Raw genomic sequence first — 21,328 nt, 5'->3', positions numbered from 1 at the left:
CACCTACCTCATTTAGAGTCAGGCGGACCTTAAGTGTACAGACGGCAGAGACTGCTCCCTCTCTGCCGCCTACACACACACCTCCCATGGCCCAATGGAGTAAGGACCTTTGGAGGTGGGTCATGTGTCTGAGGCCATTTTTAGATTGGGCGGACACATGGCCAGTTTTCACTGTCAGTCACCGCCATGAAAAACGAGGTGATAAGGAGCAGTGAAAAGTTTTAAATGACTCCCACGCCAGATGGGAATGTTTCCAAGCATTGGGTTTCACTGCATTTTTATTATTTTCAAAAAGAAAATCCCGCTTTGAAATTTTTCTTTTTTTAAATAAAAAACATTGTAAATTTGATGTATGGCTTTTGCCATGTTAATGGAGCATCCATCACACTTGGAATGCATTTCCAGGAACCACCGTGACGGCAGTTCCTGGAAATGCAGGAGATGTCTGCAGCGGCAGGCAGAGTGACTTCACCATGGCGGGAGTAATGTACTCCGCCATGGCAACATTAATAACTCAGTCCACCCAAATTTAAATCAGCCTCTTAGATTGCATCTTTTTCTAGTTAGACTTTTGTATACATACCTTGCTTGGATTCATCCTGCAAGTACTCGTCTTCCAAATGTGAGCAATTTCACACGAGCTGTTGATACTGAAACTGTGCCCACCAATCACGAAAAGACAAGCAAAGTCAATGTACCACCATTTACAGCTAACTTCCGGTGCTGCTTCACTTACATAAAATGCTCTGATGTCTGAAAGACAGACCCTGTGTTATACAACACCATAAACTAATCAATACATACGGAATTTGGCACATAAGCAGCATATTTGTTTTGAGTCAACCTATGTGTTTAGATGCAGGCTTCTATGTGCAATGCTGTTATGGAATGTGCCATCTGTAATGAGTTGTGGAACAATAACAATAATACATATTAGAACATTGGAATGTTGGGAGCTCCATTGAAAACAATGGAGCGCTCCGGGCTTATAATGGCTGGTATAAACCCTAAGCACCAACATTCCAATGTGTCTTTGTTCACAGCTCTGGCTGTGAACAAAGGCTTCAGGGAACCCGAGGGCATTTCAATCCCCTCGCGCTCCCTGAAGGCTTTGTTTTGTTGGAACATTCTGTCCTCTAGTGGCAGAATGTTCTAATAGCCTTATAGCCCTTCGTAGCAGGGCTATACCGGCTTTTAAAGTCCCTCTGCTTTGTTAAAGTCCCTCGCCTTCGGCTCGGGCCTTTAACGCTGCAGCGGGCCTTTAACAGCCGGTATAGCTCGCTACGGCGGGCTATAAGGCTATAATATAAGATTCTAATGATGGTAAGACTTCGGCGAGGTGGCCCTATTAGGGGCATAGGTGGTAACGAATTAGTCAACTTGCTAAGAAAGCTCCCATTTATACACCAAGCATGCCTCTCGCACAACATCCAAATTTGTCAGTCACGCAAGAAAGAAGCAGCATGACACTCCTGACGCAAGTAGGCACAACAACAATGGGAGACCTTTACCCCAATGGTACCTTTATCACTCCAGATGACCTCGCATACATTACCAATCAGTCAATGTTATTCAAATTCACGTATCACAGATTGCGGGCGGCTATTAAGGTCTTATATCCCACGTACCCGGATGAACCTCCCACATTAAACTCACTACAAAAGCATCACACTCACATGGTGACACAACTTTACAACCAAATACAAATGGAAATTGACGCAAACACATAAAGCACGAGATAAGTGGAGTGCCCTGTTGGAGGCCCCTTTAACTGATGATGACTGGAAAACGTGTTGCTCCCTAACTGAACTATTAACACCTAACGGAAATCTACGGATTATTCACTATAAATACCTGCATCAAGCCAACCATACCCCACTTAAGCTCTATATATATGGATTAAGGGACAGTGCGCACTGCAAACGATGTGGGCTAGATCAAGCTGACTTCATTCACTTAGCATGGAACTGTGACAAGATTAGACTATACTGGGAACATGTGGTCTGTTTACTGGGTAAAATAATGTTGTGTACAATAATTTGCACACCACAACTATGTCTTTTGAGCCACCCACTACCTTTGAAATCCTCAAAGAAAAAACTACTTGCAATAATGCTATTAACCCCTTCGCTGCGGCGGGAATTCCGCCGCAGCGCTGGGGGGTGCGGGGGGGCAGCGCGGTGGCGCTGTGCTCATGACGGAGCCACTCCGTCAAGAGCCATGGTTGAGCTGTGCTCATGACAGAGCGGTTCCGTCATGACTCCGCCCAGTTGCGCTGTCCCGCCGCACAGGCGGGGAAACAGCGCCGCGTGGGCGGAGAGGCCGCCAACGGTCGTGGCATGACGGAACCGCTCCGTCATGAGCACACGGCAACCGTGGCTCATGATGGAGCGGTTCCGTCATGAGCGGGGAAGGGGTTAATGGCAAAGCGAAGAGTTGCCATGCACTGGGATAGTAAACAAACACCTACTGTAGAACGATGGATAACGGACACTATTTATTGTAGTGATAACTTTCTCCTATACGCTGAGGAATTGCCAGGTGCTTCTAAGCCTTCTAACTTCTGGGAACCTCTCACTCTCTATTTACAAGAAAATCCTGATCTATTCAAAACAAATTTTGAATGCATGCAAATGTGTTGTCATCGCTACACTATTATGCTGTGCAGAAGATATATCGGATTAATCCAGACAATATGCAGAATGTTCACATGTACTGTACCTTGCTTAAAATGCTTCTTACTGCTGTTATGAATATACTGTATTAACTGAAAAATCCTAATACATTTTTTTTTAAAGTATGTGGGAGGAGCCTATATTAGGGACCAGGAAACGTTTTGTACTTTTATAATGCTTCCGTTTCTTATTTGGATAAGTGAATCAAACCTCGTTCAGTTTGGGCTAGGGAGAGGAAGATAGACGAGGAGGTAATGCACATAATTTTTTAACATCACTCCTGTACCCCACGTGGTCTTGAGTCTGCAAAGGTAACGTTTTGTCACCGATAGTTTTGGTGGTGGTGCTTTTGCGTTATTTACCCTTGGGTATTGTTTGCTCAGTGTAATATGGTGGAACTGCCTTGTTTCTCAGTACTTGGGGAAGGCAGACTTTAAATGTACCACCGATTTATGATTTTCTGTAAGGGACGTGTTTAGTAAGAATGGACGTCGTAATACATCAATCCCTTCTCATGGTAGGTATTGGAGCATAGGTAGGGGATGCAGAAAGGCATGAGGTGGTTGATAGATTGCCTACCCTTGGTTAATGGGAGGACATGCTTCTGCTGCATTGACCGCTTGCCTACATTGCAATATAATGTAGAAGATGCCTTCCCTAAGCACGCCTCCTGGGGGTGCGGTGGGGATGCACTATAGCAAAGCAATGAGATCAAAGTCTGACAGTCTAATCTGGGGGTGCCTACATTAACTGGAGTGGCTGTCTTCATTTTATAATGTATACAATTTCACAATTTCTATCCTCATTTCCCAGTACCATAGAATAAGTCCTCCAATCATTGTCAAATTGTCAGGACATTGTGTTCCCTGCTACAATTAGCAGTGTCTAAATTAAAGGGACAACTTACTGCTATTTTTCTAACATAATACAATGGGATGAATTCGGTTTTAGGATGTGTTACTTGATGATGTTTTGGGAGTGTTGTTTGATGGTGCTATTGTAATGATGCCTGTAACGTCTTCTCTTTCCAGGGGATCTTTCCGGCCAGCTATATACACCTGAAGAAGGCGATTGTCAGTAACAGAGGGTAAGTTTCATGATTGGTCATTGTGGGTGAATATAGGTACTTTCTTGTAGCTTCAGAAAGTGATTCCCCCTAATTGTGTTACTGGTAATGGTATTGTCATTGGTTTTGCTATTTTCACATACACAGCTTGCTCTGATGGTGGAGGGACCTATGCAAAAGCTGAAAATACTCTGGCGGGATATATCTGGCTAAAGTAGCCACATATTGTCATGCCTTCTGGACATCCTGTTTCAGGACATCATTTGACAACATATAGTGAAAATTACTTCCATTCAACCAACAGTTCTGACAAACATGGGAACAATGATTTGCAACCAAAATTCACATGCCTTGATATAAGGTATCAAGACAACCATGTGCCAGGAGACAACTCTATACACGGCACGCCTACTCCTATTCGTCATTGCAGAACTGCCTATATGGATCCTTTTTTGGTTGCTAGAAGAGCAGCCATAGAAGATATGGCATTTGTGTCATCCAACTACCCCGACTTCCTTTCTTTGGTGCCACCTGGGTGTCCAGGTAGATCTGGTATCAATGACCTCATATATTGTGGGTCATGCATTTAATACTCTGATCAAGGAAATCTGGGGGCATTATATGTATTAGGGCACACTTTCCCTGTTTGCACCTGATGCACCTTAAAACGGGTGCACCGGGGGCAAACAGAGAAAGTGCACCTTATTACACAGAAAGAGCTGCCCCCAAGGCAGCTGCGAACCTGTGCTGCCCTGGGAGCAGCGTATTCAAGTGAAATACAGAGCGGCTATGAAGCAGCACCTCCGTGTTTCACAGTACAGATGGCAAACCACCTGCCCATTTAAAGGGGATTAGAGATCTCCTTGCAGGCGGGTGCACTCAGTGACTTCACCTGCCTGCAAGAGGATGTCTGGGTGTCCATGGGACCCCCTTTCCCCTCTCCAGAGGGCTGCTCTCAGGGGGCGCACTGTCAGTGCGCCTCCTGGAAGTGTCTTTGCCTCTGCGCCCTCATCTGTAATACACCGCAGGCACAGAGGCAAAGTGATTCCCTCACTTCCATGTAAATGAGGGTATGCACCCTGAAGATAGCAGTGGCGCTTTAAGTGCACTAGCGCTATCGGTATTAGAGAAGGGGCCGCACAAGCGTCTGCAGCCCCTTCTATAATACCAAAGTGCCCAAGGGGTACAGAAAGCGGGTGCAAACGCCTGTTGTATCACTGGGACACACTATCTAATGCGGCCCCTGATGTTTAGGGGTCCACAAATACTAATAATGAACATAAATGTTTGTCATGAGTACAGTCATATGTTCCATTGCGCTCTTTTTGTATATTAATGTGCTGGTGGACAAGCTGTGCTACCTACCGCCAGTTTCATAATTCTATTGTGTCAATTGTCCATACAGGATAGATGAAAATGGTTACAATGATTGATATGATTTATTAGATCTAAACAAATCAGGGCTTACAATTCAAAATATATATCAGTTGTGTATGTTTATTGAATTTTTCAGCTCAGTCACATCAACGCCTGTTGCATTTTTTCTCTTGACACCTGTACTATATGAAACTTTTTTTTATGCAAAAAAGCATTATTAATGACACATGAATGTATTTTAAATAAAGAAGAAAAAGTCTATATAAAAAAAATATAAATGAATGTCTATATACAATAAATCAAAAAAATATCAAAAGTTTGGTGTAATTGTTAAATTGGGTGCTCATTACACACTTGGGTTTTTGCCCAAATTAGCATCTTTTTTACTCCCTCGCCTTAGGCTTGTTTACTTCAATTGTTTCTTTCTTGTAATAGGCAAGTTTATCTTGTGTACAGGGGCCTAGTTCTTTACCAAATTTGGACAATCTGAGAGATACAGAGTCTTAACATACCTATAACAGGATCAAAGACAATCCACTTTTTCTTGTTTGCCAACATTGCTGTCATTTTGACATAACCTCTAGTGCACTGCAAAGTCTTATAACCTGTTTCGAGGAATTTTGTATAATTAGATGCCTAGAAGTGAATCTAGAGTAGGTTCGACCAATTAAGATCAATAGTAAAACCCTAGAATTGGCAACATATTGGATTACTAAAGGATTAGGTGTCCAACATCTGTTGGCTAGATCTAAAAAATAAAAAGCAGCAAAAAAATGTAACTCCAGCTAACATTGCTATTTTCCAATTTCATAAAAGCATGGGTGAATGTTTAGTGCTAGCTCCCTTTAATATATAGGCTGCAAAATAGGTGGCAAAAGCAAAATATGGTCCAGAAATCTAGGCTTATTACCTTGATGATACACTGCATATACTATGAAACAAATTAATGAATAGACTTTCCTGTGTTCAGTTTCAATTTGTTGTCAATTGAATTCGGTTAGGCTTTTCAGTGCTTCCAAAAATTGTCAGAATCATTGGTTATCTGTGCTTATCCTTTTTTTTTTATTCGTACATAATCATGGTGCCGGTGTTTTTCCAGTGCTTATAAGGAAACTTGATATAATTTACATAGGTCTGTCATTACTTTCTATGAGAATAATTCCCACATTCTTTCTTGCTCCTACCACACTTCTTTGTACCCGTTCATTGAATTTGCTCTTTCAAGTAACTTTTCATTATTTCTCTCAACTCCTGTTTAAGCTCACAGGATTCAAATCCCTTTTTCCCCAGTGGTCCAGTCCCACCCATAGCAAGGGTGTGCATGAATATAGATATATTTGCACCCCATTAAGATTTAATTGGAGCAGGTCAAGGGTTAATGGAGGGATTTTAACACACTTTCCTGCTGCTCTGTTCTTCAAACAACTGGCAGAGATTTGCTGAATAAGTATGTTCTACTCAGGAAACGAGACATGTCTATATAGTGGGGTTCTCCATGTTCATTCATTGCAAGCCATTCTCACTCCAGTTCTTGACCTTGAGACAGAGACGTTTTAAGGCATGGGCAAAGTGAGCTCTTTAATATAGGTAATGTGTGGGAGTTTGTTACATTTTGTAGCAAAATGTGTATATTTTTCAATACCATGCAACAACCATTAAAAAGTTCCTTTTAGATCAAAAAGGGACCTCACATGTGAGAAATGGCAGGGGCTTCCAGAGATTATTTCCAATAATATTAGCGAGCTGCTGCTATATTAAAATATTAAAAGACAATCACTATCCCTGAATATTAGATGGAAGCACATTTCGAATTTGTACCGATGTGGGCCTGCAGTGTCAGTGACCTGGCCAAAAAGGCCACGAAAAAGCTAAAATTGGACCATGAATTCAGAGATGTTCTGAACATGGGCCCCCAAAATATGTTTGGCTCAGGGCCCCTAAAATCCTTAAGATGTCCCTGCCTTGAGATACAAAGAAAGGACAGGGCTAATAAACATTTTTTTTTCCTGATCTTGGCCTATTTCTGCTCTGCCTGGTCATAAGGGAGAAGCCTGCAAATAAATTATTATATGCATTCTGTTAGTTATAGGGACTTTGGTGACAGCAACCCATGTTGCTGTATGAAGCAGCAGCTAAGGTAGTGAAGAAGATTAATCAGTTGCATGATGCCTTTGGTCATTTTTGTGAGGATTGCCAACAGGAATGAAGTTTATATTACATTGTTGGGCCATGTTTGTTTGTTGTAGTGTTTATTTGAGACCAATTAATCATTGTTTTTTTTACCAATGTATTTATTTGTTTTTTGAAACAGTGTGGGAGTTGTGTTCCAGCTGGGCAATTCTGACAGATGCACAAGGCTCTTTACCTTCATAGTCTGTGTGCTCTATTACAATGCGTTTTCCATGATGGGGTAAAGGATGAGCACTGCTCAATTAGTTTCGATTAAATGTGATCCCAGTGTTTTGTATGGGTATGTTGCCAAGTCTCAAGTCTAGTTGGGTCACCATCAGTTCCAAGTTCCTTTTTGAAATGGAAGCAGTAGAAATGAATGTTGAATCTGGTGATCCTGGGCTGTATCTACGTCAGTGTGTAGACTCAGGACGGGTCTGTGTACATGTATTTGTTGATACTTCACCATCTGCAGCACAAAGGGGATAACTACTAGCTGTACTGTCTACAGCTTATATGCTAATTTAGACCTTTTTTGAATTCACATGTGGAATAAAAGAAACATAGTTTTGCCAAAACTAGCTCATGGACTTCTTTGCATGTCACATGGGCACTGAACAGGTTCATGATATTTTACTTCATCTTTCTGTATGAAGTGATGAGCTCCTATAGGCGTGCTTTTTAACCCCTTGTGTGCCACGCCCTTTCCCCGCCCTGTGCCGGGCGTTGCATTAGCGGGCGCGGTTCATGACGAGCTGGACTCGTCATGGGCACAGCGCAACCGCGGCCCATGACGAGTCCAGCTCGTCATGGGCACAGAAGGGGTTAAGCAATCACAGTGTATACTGAAGCAAAGGAGTGTTGGTTGCAGTGTTTTATGGAAGAACCTTGATTCTGGAGGTATCCATAAACAAAGTGGTATTGCTTATCAAGGTTCCGATACCTGAGATTTCACCAAGCAAAGCTCGGTCATGCTGTCTCTGCAGGAGGATGGACTCATGGAGGTGCCCCTTGCACTCTACTGAGACACGGCTCAGAGCTCAGCTGCAAACCTGCTGGCCTATACGAAGCCACATGTGTGTGAATTAATGGAAAACAGTAAAGTGAGCAACCACATTGGAGGAAACCAAATTATGCTATATTGCTAATTGTGATTCCAATATAGGGAATAGCATAGTAACAACTTTTATATATTTTCTTGCTTTAAAGGAGTACCCGACCCATAAATGGCAATAGGACCCCAGTAATATATGGAGCAAAAGAGATTATTAATTTTAATGTTAACAGTGTTGATAATGATGATGGTGTTTGATGTCTTCAACCAGAATAAACATTAACTGTACTGAAGATGATTTTAAAAAGCTTAACATCCCATCCGTCTACCCTTACTTGTTAGAATAATTGTCTGCACCATCTCCAGAGCAACAATTGGTTGCTCTAGAGATGGTACAGACTATGACTAAACTGGTCAGTGTCAGAAACATCAGCAACTTTAATACGGCTCTCTTAATTTTAAGTGTTTCATCAATTGCTGTTGTAAATAAAGACCTATATCTTTAAAATTTATTGCTCCTATAGGACATTGTTCTTTTCTGATTGTTATCACTTAGTATCATCCTGTGCCCGAATTCGAAAGCCTTCAAAACTCTTAAGTAAGCTCTCAAGCCTTGAGCTTCTAGCCTTTGGAAAGTCAACGCCCAAACAGTACAGATTTGTATCTGTTGAGCAGTGTACACAAACCACTGCCCTTGAATGGTGAATTATAATTGCTTACCAGATGACTGCCTAAAGACCTGCAGAGATGTCCTTGTGCCACAATCACTGGTGGTAGGCTAAATATGCATTACATTATAGCCTACATAAAGTGGTGGTAGACTCAAGCCTCAAACTGTGATGCAGCTGGGCCTAACTATTCTAGACTGAGCCTCCAACTCTAAGGCAGGTATAGTGACCTCAGATCGCATGAATGCAGGAACAGATCACATGGACACAAGTACCGTATGTGCTAAATTTGTGTAATGCCCTCTCCAAAACAGGTGCTCTTCTACTTCTGTGAAAGCTAGTCTTCCCATGCCCCATGTCCCTGTTCCCCTTCAGTCCTGCTTTTCCCTGATCCCCGCAGGAAGTAGTGTCCAATTTCCAACTGTGGATCTGTGAGAACTCTGTCCTGCAAGGTCCTAGTGTCACTTTGCCTTGACAGCAGGTTCCAGAGGTCACCTCATTCTTTGTCCGTGCACTTCAGTAGACAACTCCAGAGCTGGATTTTTCTTCGACATATTTACATCTGCTAGAGTGCTGTATACTGTTATGCCTGACTCAAATGTCACAATTGTCACAAATCAAATAAAGGGGTAATTAGGAACTCTAGTTTTTAGACCCTACTTTATCTGGTGCAATGCTGGGATCAAAAGCAGCCATGGTAAAAATGTCCATGCTTGCGCTCCTCTCTCTCTTGCTCTATCATTCCATCCATCCTGTGTCTGCCCTCTCTCTCTAATCTTTCTCCATCCTTTCTCTTTCCTTCTGCTCTCTTTCCATCCCCACTATCATTCTTTCCCTCCTCTTTTGCTCTCTGCTTATGCCCCCTCTGAACCACCTGCTGTAAACCCCATGGAGCTGTAAAAAGTGACAAAGGCACCAGCGGTGGCCATGGGCCTTCGCAAAATAACTCTCATGGCTCTAGCTCTTCCCCTAAGTCCCAAACCAGGGAAATACCTGATTATATGAATGCCAGTGACTGATGGACTGCATACCCAAATCATCTCTTGCAAACATTTTAAAACCAGGCCAGCACTGCAGGAGGCTACAAGTACAATGTGCCCATGGGGGCTTTCAGGATTTGGTCCTGACAGCCAGCAGTGGTCGGTGTATTGATAGAGTGGAAGGCGGAGGGCAGGGAGGGTGCGGGGTTGTGGGCGGACTAAATAAATAAAAATAAAAAAACACTTGCCGCATCGCCCCCCTTTTTTCTCCAGGTACAGGCTCCCAGAGTGCACTGCGGCCAATCCTGACTCTGCTTTGATGCTGCTGAAAGCAGCGTCAGGATTGGCCTGAGAGCTGATGATAGGCACTGCTAGTTAGACTGGGAGCCTGTGCCTGCTCTCTTCAACCCAGCCATGCAGCTCGGATTGGAGAGAGTTTCAGTGCGCATGACGGATTAGCCGGCCTGAGACAGCCGGCCAGGCTATCATGCAGACTGAATAGCAGTGCAAACATGCCTCCACCAGCCTGTCATCACCCTGGCTCTGCCCCCAAGTCTCAGCTCAGAGAGAAAAAATAAAAGGATAATAAACAAGGGTTTATTATCGTTTTACTTTTCATTTTTTGGCCGCTGGGAGGTGTGGTGGCGCTCCTCCGCTATGAGAAGGAGCCGCCGCTGATGACGGCACATCAAGTTCTGAAGGTATAATCTAGCGTGCAGCCCACGAGGAGATCACACGCACCCACATTTATTTGTATATATGCTCTCACTACCAGGGGCTATGGAAGTTGCATGCTAAATTCCTATCCATATCCATTTAAACAATGAGGATATTTCTGTATTTTCAGCAGAACCTATTACCTAGCCATTGATGGTGACATTCCATTGGTATTGGAAAAGCAGGTGCTGATAACTGTTGTTATCCGAGGACATTTCTGCCTACCGCCCCTCATGTGGTGCCACAAATGTTGGAAGATTGTGTTGCAGGTCTCGTCTTGGACATTTATTTTGCAGTCGTTTTTACACTCTAGAAGCCTTTGTACTCATTATGGTTGCTTTTCACGTATTTCTTGAGAGTCCTTCGGTCTCTCTGCACCTCCTCCGCACAGCTCTTACAATATTGATGTTTCAGCATTTTATGTAATGCATTTCCCACTTTCATAAACATTTTCCCTTTTAGGTTTGACTTGACGGAGCCTTGGCACCACCCACGGTAAATCTGTTGCAGATACAACTGGAAAAACATGCTGGTGTCTATCTGGCCTGCTACTTTGTGGTCTTTGTGACGAATATAGGACTTTCGATTACAACACAGTCATTAGAACGACTGCGTTGTTACAACGCAGTACCATTACAACACAAGTCATTACATCGACTTGCTGTAGGTGGCGCCCTGAACTTAGGAATAGTATAATTTACTGTTCCAACTCCACGGTGCGCAACAGTAGGGAAGGTTTTGGAATAGTAAATTATACTATTCCTTAGGTTAGCGCGCCCCCTACATCAAGTCAATGTAACGACTTGCGTTGTAATGGTACTGCGATGTAACAATGCGGTTGTTGTAACGACCACGTTGTAATCGCATGCGTTGTAACGCATGCAATGTGATGGCCCTTTGTGACTGATGCAGGAGTACAGTGATGAGAGAGTTCTTCATGAAGTTTGCAGATTGGCTGTTGCACTATATTTTTGTTTACCTGCGGTGGAAGGATTTCTGGACCGGCAGGCAGGCAGATATTTTGCCGGTTGGGTGCTGCTTTACCATAGCAGCAAAGTCACTGCTGTGGCCTGGGCTTTAAGTGGGCCAGATCCTGCTGGAACTCAGCACCGGCAGTTCTAAAAAGCAGGTGCTGAGACGGGTCTCAATCGGGCTCTCCATTTTTACCCTCAGGCTGAAAAGAAAACAATCTTAACTCTGCAGCAGTACCACCGTTCATTCACTTGAGGTATTGTCAAAAAGACTCGTTATAGTTCTTTCACAGTCTCATCATTTCAGAACCAAAGAATTTTCAATATTCTATACAATGAAGTCATAGTTTATATATCTTACAGAACTAACAACCATTGGCAAAGCCAATAGCCCTGACTTGCTATAGGTGTGATGTTACTTGTTGTATTATATATCTATAGGCTATGACAGAAGCAGCAAAATACCAGTCAGGTGGCACCCTATGCTAAACACAGATTTTTAGATTGCATATGTTTAAGCCATGCCCTTAATTAAATTGGCCACGCACCTTTAAGAGACCCCGTAGTTTTTTCATTCCACTTAAAGCCCCGACTATGGCCATTTGCTGCGACAACTAAAGCGGCAGGTCATAGTGGCGAAAATTTACTACTAGCTTTGTTATTGTGGCCTTTACTCATTTTGTTGATGAACAACAATTTCTGTGACTCTCATTCAGCTGTGGCCGCTCCAGGTAAGAGCGGCGGGGCGGAGGGGCTGGCTGTGGGGGTGTGGGGGATTTCGAGAGACAGCCAAAAGGGAAAATCAAATAAATGATTAATTTTCCTTTGTTGTCGTCTCTCGAAATCCCCCCTCAGCCGGCCACCGCTCCACCACTCTTACCTGCCGCGGCTGCTTTCATTCGACCCTCAATAGAGCATATTTCTTAGAGCCCTGATTTATCATCCACTAGCAAAAAGGAGAAGGCGTCCTACATCTCGGTCGGTATGTGAGAGGGAGGAGAGGCTCTCTTATTCTCAGAGTGATCCTAGGCAGAGTTCCTAGTATTACATCCATCACTGTGATGTGCATGTGCTAGAGAGGATTTAGGAGCATCTTAAATGTAATGCTTGAGATACTATAAACATAAACTTTGGGCTGTCGAGTGGCATGCTGGTATTGTTTTATTTCAGAACCCCAGCTTTGCATGTCACAGTCTCTTCACAGTTTTGAGAGGCACATATCCGGCACCTGATTGGCGCTGACCTAACCCTTTAGAAGCATGAGTCGACCATCTGTCTGACACTTCCTCAACTCTCTCTGATGTTAGAGACAAAAGCCGAGATGTGAGTAGCTGTTCCCAGGACTTCCAACCTTCAATAGCCACATGCCTTTCATGTGGTGTCTCTGCCCCATCTTACCTGCCTTTCTGTAGACCCAGCCCTGAATGTCACTGACTCTTCAACTGGCAAAGACATAGGCTTCTCACAACCGTGGTCACAGCCCTTCCCCGAGAGACTAAAAGGACAGAACTAATCACCGTGACGTGCCCTGTCACTGGGACAAGGAGACTGAAAGGAAGAGCATTGGATCATAAGATAGTCAAAGAGAATGGGTGGGAAAAACCTTGCACAGTATCTGTTAAAGAGAGCAAAGTTTAAATACTTCTTTAAAACCCTATACAATGCTGACTGTGATTATACTCTACCCTCCTTGTACCTGTGCTCATGAGCTTCAATCCTATGTTCTTGGGATAGAACACTCATCTTGTCCCTTATGTGGCAGTGGTATGTATGTTTCCTAGATTTCAGTGAAGTCTCTTGATAGAGTTCCTAAGGTAGATAGATATTGTTGTAATGCATTGGTACACGATTTTAGTTAAATTCCAGAGCCCTTATGGTAAGTTCTATGAAGAGTAGTGTGACAGCTACCCTTACAGCATCCTGGTGCTAAAATCAAGGAGTCTGTTGTAGTAGAATAGCTTTTATTTTGGTTAAAAACCATAAAAAGCATACAACCAACAATCATACTAAAGCATAATACAATATATATCATCTAAATACATTTCTAATTCATCATATATATATTTAAAACAAATAAGGATACAACTGGTAATAAAATTAATCATCTATCCATTAAAATTTCAAACCCTTTCCCTTGTGTACTAGGTTTACAGCAAAATAGATATCTACCAAGACTAAAAGCTATAGGCTGAGATGTATCTGTTTTTAAGATTCTTAATGCTTCCAGATGTTTTGTAGTTATCATTTTAAGACAGATTGGTTTAATCCATATTTTCCTCGAGGTAACATAGGCTGGACAGAAAAATAACACATGAGAAACATTTTCTACAGTGTTTAAAGTGCATAGTGTGCAGTGAACCGCCACTGCATCAGCAGTACAACATAACAATTTAGATGTATTTTATTTAATCTGTAGAACGTCAAAACAGATATTCATGTACAGGAGTCACACAATCAAACATGAGTAGTCATGAAAGATTAAAGAAAATATGTATTTTTAAAAGCCTTCAGAATGAGAGAAGATTGCTGGTTGCGGTTCTAAATTTCAGTGGCTAGGAGTTCCAAGCCTTGACAGTGAGCAAACACAGAACAGTCACACCCGCCTCAGACTAGCAAAATTGTTAGTGGATTCGATTTTTGTGATCTTAATGTTCTTATAGGAGTATATTTTGCAAACTGCAACTGCTTATGATAAGTATGGGGATAATATTTCGCTTCATGACACAAAGGGCTTTGAAAACATGTCTTTTGATTATGGGATGCCATTGAAGTAGCCTTTAGTGAGGGAAAATATGAGTTTTTTGGAAGTGTCTAAAGTGAGGAGAAATATGAGTTTTTTGGAAGTGAAGACAAAAGGTCTGCTGTGTTAATTGCTCTCATTTGCATCATTCTGAAGTAGATAGGATGGAATCAAACTAATATTTTTACCCACTATTTGGACATTTTGTATGTATTAGTCCATATTCCTTATTTTTGGACATTTAACCCCTGTAAAAGATTGGGGGTAAACCGGTATGAAACCCATACAATGTATACATTTCAGAAAGCTAGACAAAATTCTGAATTGAGCATGTGGTCATTTGTGTAGACTGGTCAATATTTTCCTAGAGAAAGTAAATGTTAAAATAAAAACTAGTGAATGAAATTTTGAAAATGGAGACATAGGCAACAAGCTTTAAATTTGTAATTTTTGACATGGTAGGCTAATATTTGAAAGTAATATGACTTTACGTCTACTAGTCTCTTTTGCTTATACAAAAATAACACATCTGCAGTTTGTCAAGAAACCTGCAATACCTAGAGCCAGAAAAGGCTCACTGTGAGTTTTCTGTCTGTATTGGCCATGTATCAATTAGTAATGAAAGACATAAATAATAGAAATTGAGTATGAATTAAAAGCAATGTATTTTCTAAATGTACACATTAATCTTAGTTTAGGGATATGGGATATGTATAGCACTGCGAACTTTGGATAGCCCTTAATTTCAGGTGATGGTGGGGGCCAGTGTTTTCAAAAAGTGTTCTTTGTTGAAAGTAACATAACAGGAAGGCAAAAATGTAGAGAAATTCAATTGATAATAGCATATGTCTTACCATTATGCATCGCCATGCTTCTCCCAATAACAATGGCTCTGCATGTGTGCATGGACCAGGACACAGGAAGCGAATGGCCAAAAAAATGCAACCTCTGAAAATTCTCCAAAGGTCCTTTGTCAAAGGCCTTTAATGAGATGTGTAGGTGCTCTAATTGGGCCCTTGCTCCTTTGGTACACTGGGAACCTACCAAAACAGGGTATTTCTGAAAACTAGAGTAATGACTGCTAATGATATTTTATTATTCATAATTCCATGAAAACCTCAAAGTTTGCTTCACGAACAAATTGGCCTCACATTTCGCGTTTCTGTGACAGTTTCAGATTTGTGACTAACAGCAAATGTTGAACAAAGAATCTACACTCTGCCTTGGGGTTTGCAGAGACTTGGAATGCAATGCATTGGCGCGGGAGATGAGATGTGTCATGCTGGGCCGGTGTTGGCATCGTGCTGCGTCAGCAGCAAAAAAGCTGCTGGGGCATTGCGAGGACTTGTGCTGAGATGCTTTGAGGATGAGTTGCATCACGCAGGTCTAGAGTTGATAGGCGAATTGCATCAAGATGCCTGGAGATGCCTCAACATCGAATAGTCTACTATGTCCCTGTGGATTGAACAGCGGTCCATCTGACTGACTCTTGGATATTCTTTGGAATCCTAGGTCCACTTAAGCAAGGTGGATTCAGCAGGGCAGCTTACAGCAGCAAAAAAATCCTGCTGCAGCTACAGTACTCCTTGGGCAGCAGAGCAGTCCATGGTCAACAAGCAGATCAGCGGAGCAGACTTCATAGCTAGGCAGTCCTTCTTCCTTACTGAGTCCACGGGTCCAGGGATGATTTGAAGAGTTGGTCTGAGGATCCACTGTGTATACCTGGTGCCCATTTTGAAGTAGGAGAAGCATCTAGAGACCTCCCCCTAAAGAGGTGTCTGGAATTTCCTTCCATCTGCCCTGATCCCGGCCTGTCTGGGGGCACAAAAGACTAGCGAGGCAGAGCCTTTGTGATGTGCAAGTGTGGTAGGTGACAGCTCCTCTCCCTCAAACTGACAGAGATGGCCTATCCAACACGTATTTACACTTTGTCTCATTGTCTGGGAGGAATACACAAAGACCAACTGCCAGCTACATGTAGTAATGTGACCCAGGATACAGCCTGCACGCACCAAATGGTTGGGACAAGAAAATGCTACCTTTCTAAAAGTGGCATTTTCAGAATTGTGACTTAAAATACAACTTCGCCATTAAAGCAGGTTTAAAATTGAAATTCTTTAGAGACCAAAATCAACTTTTTTACCTGCTCCCAATAAAGAGTTAGAACTCAATATATGTTGTAAGGTAACCCAATGTTATCCTATGGGAGAGGAGGGCCTGGCAATAGTGAAAAATACATTTTGAAGTTTTTCACTACCAGGACATACATAGGTTAAAATGTACAACGTTTTAAATAAATTGCATCCTGCCCTATGGACTGTTTAGGGCCTATCCTAGGGATGACTCATATGTATTAAAAAAGGAAAGTTTAGGTCTTGCAAAATGTTTTGTTTGCCAGGTCAAAATTGGTAATTAAAAACTTCACACACGGGCTGCAATGGCAAGCCTGAGAAATGTTTAAAAGGCTACTTAAGTGGGTGGCACAATAAGTGCTGCAGGCCCACTAGTGGCATTTCATTTGCAGGCCCTGGGTATTACCACATTACTAGGAACTTACACGTAAGCTAAATGTACCAATTGGGTGGAAGCCAGCTTCAACATTTTAAGGGAGACAGCACAAGCGCTTTAGCACTGGTTTGCAGAGGTATAGTGCACAGAGTTCTAAGGCCAGCAAAAACGATGTCAGCAAACACAGGGGGATTGGAGGCAAAAAGTTTTGGAAACTACACCAAGGATGTCAGGCACAACAGTATGTATACGGAATTTCTATTTTGTTAATCTAGCCAAAAGGCAGCAGAGCACTGTACATGGTCAAAGACAAGCATAACACATCGTATCATAGCAAAGGAGGAATGGGTCATAGATGGTTAATGCATTATGATGTAGCATTCTTTGAAGAGGTGAGACTTCAACTCTTTTCTAAACTGGAGAAGTGTTGGGGCGGTCCTGATAGTCACAGGGATGTTGTTCTAGCTTCCGGGGTCATAGATGGAAATGGCCTACTGCCATGGGTTGTTTATTAACCTTTCTTAGTCTGCAGTCTGATGGTGTCTTGACTGTAGTTGTGCCTAGAACCACCTCTCAGAAAATCTTGGTTAGGTTGCAACATACCCAGCTTCATGCAGCTACAGTGTTAGCAAATGTTGGTGATCATAAACATATAACTCCAATGCTGAAAAATGGCACAATGGCTAATTGTCGCAGAGAAGATGAATTGTTGGGTATTGATATTGATCATGGGTTTTAGAAATCTGCGGAAGGGGAGACTGGAACGTGGAGATACACATTTACTGCATATGCCGCTAGTAGATTATTCAGGTCAACTGATAGCTGAGCCATATGTGTCTATAAACCTACAACAAGGGCTACTATGCCCCAAGTTAGAGGGGCATGAGTATGGAGCAGGCTCTTCAACAAGATTAGGAAAGACAAAGGATGTATTTGTTTTAGTACGAGGCTAAAGATCTGGCATTTTAAATAGTCTGCCTTCAGCACTTTCTGCAACCAACAATTGATTTCCTGCTAGGGTGGGGACTCATTTCCGCCCTACCAGATCATCCATAATCGTTTGCAACCCAGAGGTCTCAGGCAAATAAAAAGCAACCCATTTTACCTGAAAGTGTGGAATGAACTTTCAAAGCTCCCTCCATCTCTGGATAGCGCTACAAGTCAGGTGTGAGTGAAAAAATGAACATGCCCTCATGTAAAAACAGATTAATAGGTTGCTCTACAGTTGGAATCTCTTCATTCAAAAAGCAGTTCATCCAGGAAATCAAGACAGGACACAGCTTATTGAAACTTGAATTCAGCCTAACAGGGTTACAGTGTATAGTATTGCACTGCTTAGTTCAGGTTGAGTAGTGAGATACTTGGGAACCATTAGGTAATAATGATAAAGTGAAGACTAACACAATGCTATCTTCAGGTCCCTTCAGGCTCTCTAAAACGTTTTCATGGAAGTCCTGTCTCATTTCAAAGAATGGTCAAATCTCATGTGGTTTGACTACATCACATTACTCATCCTCCTCATTTTCTGGAAGAATTCAGTGGCTTGGGGTCAGGCTCCGTAAATGTGGAGCCAAAATATCTTGCAACCTCTACTCCATCCGTCTTTGACATAGTCTACTGGACTGGTCAGTCATCCTTGATGCAGAATTCTGAAGCGTGTCAAAGACTCCAGCTCTAACTAGTGCCTTTGTAGTAGAACAGATTCATAGGTCCACCAGTATGCCATTGACTCAAAATAAGACGAAGGAATTGCTGAGCCAAAATCCTCAGTGCTCCCAGCCATGGAGCTTAACATGATTGAAATCATTATTAATTAAGGTGCAATATTCTTGAAATCAGAATTATCAACATTCTCTCATTTATACTGTTTTCTCCTGCATTATACTTAATTCATTGCAGTTACATCTGCCAGCTTCAGTTGATTCTGTTCATCCTGGCTCCTCCAATACCAGAATATCCGCTTAATGGTGAAGCAGGGCTGCCAGTACTAATGAATTTAGGTCCATGCTAGCTCACTTTGAGCAACATTTAACTTTGAAGTATTTTTTCAACACAGGGTTGAGACCATTTATCATACTTGGTTATAACAACATTATACAAGATTGTACAACAGGAACGGTGTAATACTGTGAAGTGTCATAATGCAGTTCCTTGGGGAAACAACATCTCTGAACAGTAAATTCAAAGGCATGGAGACCTGTCAATGGGCTAGCACACAATGAAAGTTATACAGTTTACTTTGTCTTTAAAGAAAATACAAAACTAAAGTAAAACTTAGCATTACCACTCTCGAGGGCTAAATCCCTCTAGTACTAGAAACGTGTTTTTTTAAAAAGAAATTATCCACAGGAAGATGCACCAATCTTGGTGCATCAATTTGGCCACTCTGATCCTGTTAGACCTCATGGCGACCTTTAACACGCTGGACCGCAATTCTTCTTCACTTGGAGTAGATACGGTAAGTGTCAAAGGGACAGCCCGTAAGAGAGCGACATCTTCTCTTTAGCTCACTTTAACACGTATGTTAACAAACATGATCTCTGATTGTTGCTCCACTGCATGTTCAGCATGCGGCTGGCCTCCAACCCCCAAACCCCTTTGGGCCTCTTTCTCTGCCTCGCCCTTCACCTCCGACACCCCCTCATGCTTTTTCAATCGTTATCACCTCCATGATAGATATACATCTACCCCTTATTCACCTCTTTACCATAATGTGCATACATCGTCGTTAGACTTTTTAGCCCTCATACTGCTCTCCGGATGGAACTTTGTAACATTTTGTGATTATTATGCAAGTATGTGCTCCTAATAATACTTATGCATAAGAACCCTCTGCTGCATCTTTTATGTTTTTGGACGTTAGTGTTAGGGGTGGGCAGAGTTGGCGTAGCACCACTCCGTGGAGTTCCACAGAGTTATGGAATAAACGTATGGAACAGTAGCCCATGTCCTGCAGCCAGCCAAGGGTCCGTGTGCCCGGGAAGGGGGTCCCTCGTGGCCGGGCAGGCTCCCAGATCCACCCAGCCTGGCTGGGTTGAGAAGCAGGGACCGGGCCTGGGCCCGGGGCCTGGGTTTTGGGCAGGGTCTGGGGTGTGGGAACCCTCATCCTGCAGCCTGCCAAGGGCCCATCTGACCGGGACAAGGGACCCTTGTGCAGAGCCCCCGATCCCTCCAAAGTGTAAGCGGGACCCCGACTGCGTAGGCGTGGGCGGGCAGATGGGCGTCCTTCGGTCCCAGCCATCTGATCGCGCCTTTTCCCCTCGGCCATCTGGTCACGAGCAATGCTTTCCAATGGGGCGACCAGATAGCCGGGCTGGCCTGGAAGTCCCGATGAGGGCTCGTCCGCCTCCCCAATCCCAGCCAGGGCTCCAGGAGGTCGGGTGCATCAGCGCCTTGGGTCTCCTCCATCCCCTCCGTCACTCGGTGTGCAGGGGTTACCAGAAAGAGGGGTAGCTTTCCTCCAGATTACTAGGGGCAGGGTGTGCCAGAACACCCCTCTCGGGCTGGCGGTTCTCAGCCGGGGACCAGATGGGCTGGGCCCGGACAACACCTGCCCTTCGTCCAGGGCTCCCTCCTCTGGCTCGTGGCATGGCAAAGTGCCTGGGACGGGCTCCATCGGTCCTGGGCAGTCCTTCCCGGGCGTCCGGTCCTGAGAGCTCTTGCGGGCCTCCCCGTGCCTGAGGCCCAGCCAGAGTCCCTGAACCCCCGGGAAGTGGAGCCCCCGAGCCCTGCAAGGACAGGCAGGAACCCTACCGTGAAGTCTCAGGGCGGGCAGATGGGCATCCTTCGGTCCCGGCCATCAGATCGCGCCTTTTCCCCTTGTGCATCTGGTCGCGCGCAATGCTTTCCAATGGAGCGACCAGATGGCTGGGCTGGCCTGAAAGTCCCTTTGAGGGCTCGTCCGCCTCCCTGATCACAGCTAGGGCCCCAGGAGGTCAGGTGCCTCCACGCCCTGGGTCCCCTCCATCCCCTCCGTCACTCGGTGCGCACGGATTATCAGAAAGAGGGGTAGCTTTTCTCCGGATTACTAGGGGCAGGGTTTGCCAGAACACCCCTCTCGGGCTGGCGGTTCTCAGCCGGGGACCAGATGGGCTGGGCCTGGACAACACCGCCCCACTGTCCAGGGCTCCCTCCTCCGGCTCACGGTGGGGCAAAGGGCCCAGGACGGCTCCATTGGTCCTGGACAGTCCTACACTGGGCGTCCGGTCCCGAGTGCTCCTGCGGGCCTCCCCGTGCCTGAGGCCCAGCCAGGGTAACTGAGCCCCCGGAAAGCGGAGCCACTGAGCCCTGCAAGGGCAGGCAGGACCCCTACCACGAAGGCTTGGGGCAGGCAGATGGGCATCCTTCGGTCCCAGCCATCTGATCGTGCCTTTTCCCAACGGTCATCTGGTCGCGCGCAATGC

At 44.0% G+C, this 21,328-nt stretch overlaps 1 protein-coding gene across 3 annotated transcripts in view; it reads left to right on the top strand.

The window, feature by feature from the left end:
* The window catches only part of DOCK3 (dedicator of cytokinesis 3), a 1,365,978-nt gene that overhangs the window by 563,733 nt on the left and 780,917 nt on the right, over nucleotides 1-21,328 (top strand). For all 3 annotated transcript variants that reach the window (XM_085625129.1, XM_085625128.1, XM_085625127.1), the window contains exon 4: nucleotides 3,707-3,762. In XM_085625129.1, the coding sequence (XP_085481255.1) occupies nucleotides 3,707-3,762 (56 nt within the window). The remainder of the gene's footprint in view (nucleotides 1-3,706; nucleotides 3,763-21,328) is intronic.

This window comes from Triturus cristatus, chromosome 9 (genome assembly GCF_964204655.1).
Source record: "Triturus cristatus chromosome 9, aTriCri1.1, whole genome shotgun sequence".
In the NCBI taxonomy this organism is placed as follows: domain Eukaryota; kingdom Metazoa; phylum Chordata; class Amphibia; order Caudata; family Salamandridae; genus Triturus; species Triturus cristatus.
The sequence above is the reverse complement of the archived record's forward strand: the minus strand, read 5'-3'. Positions and strand labels throughout refer to the sequence as shown.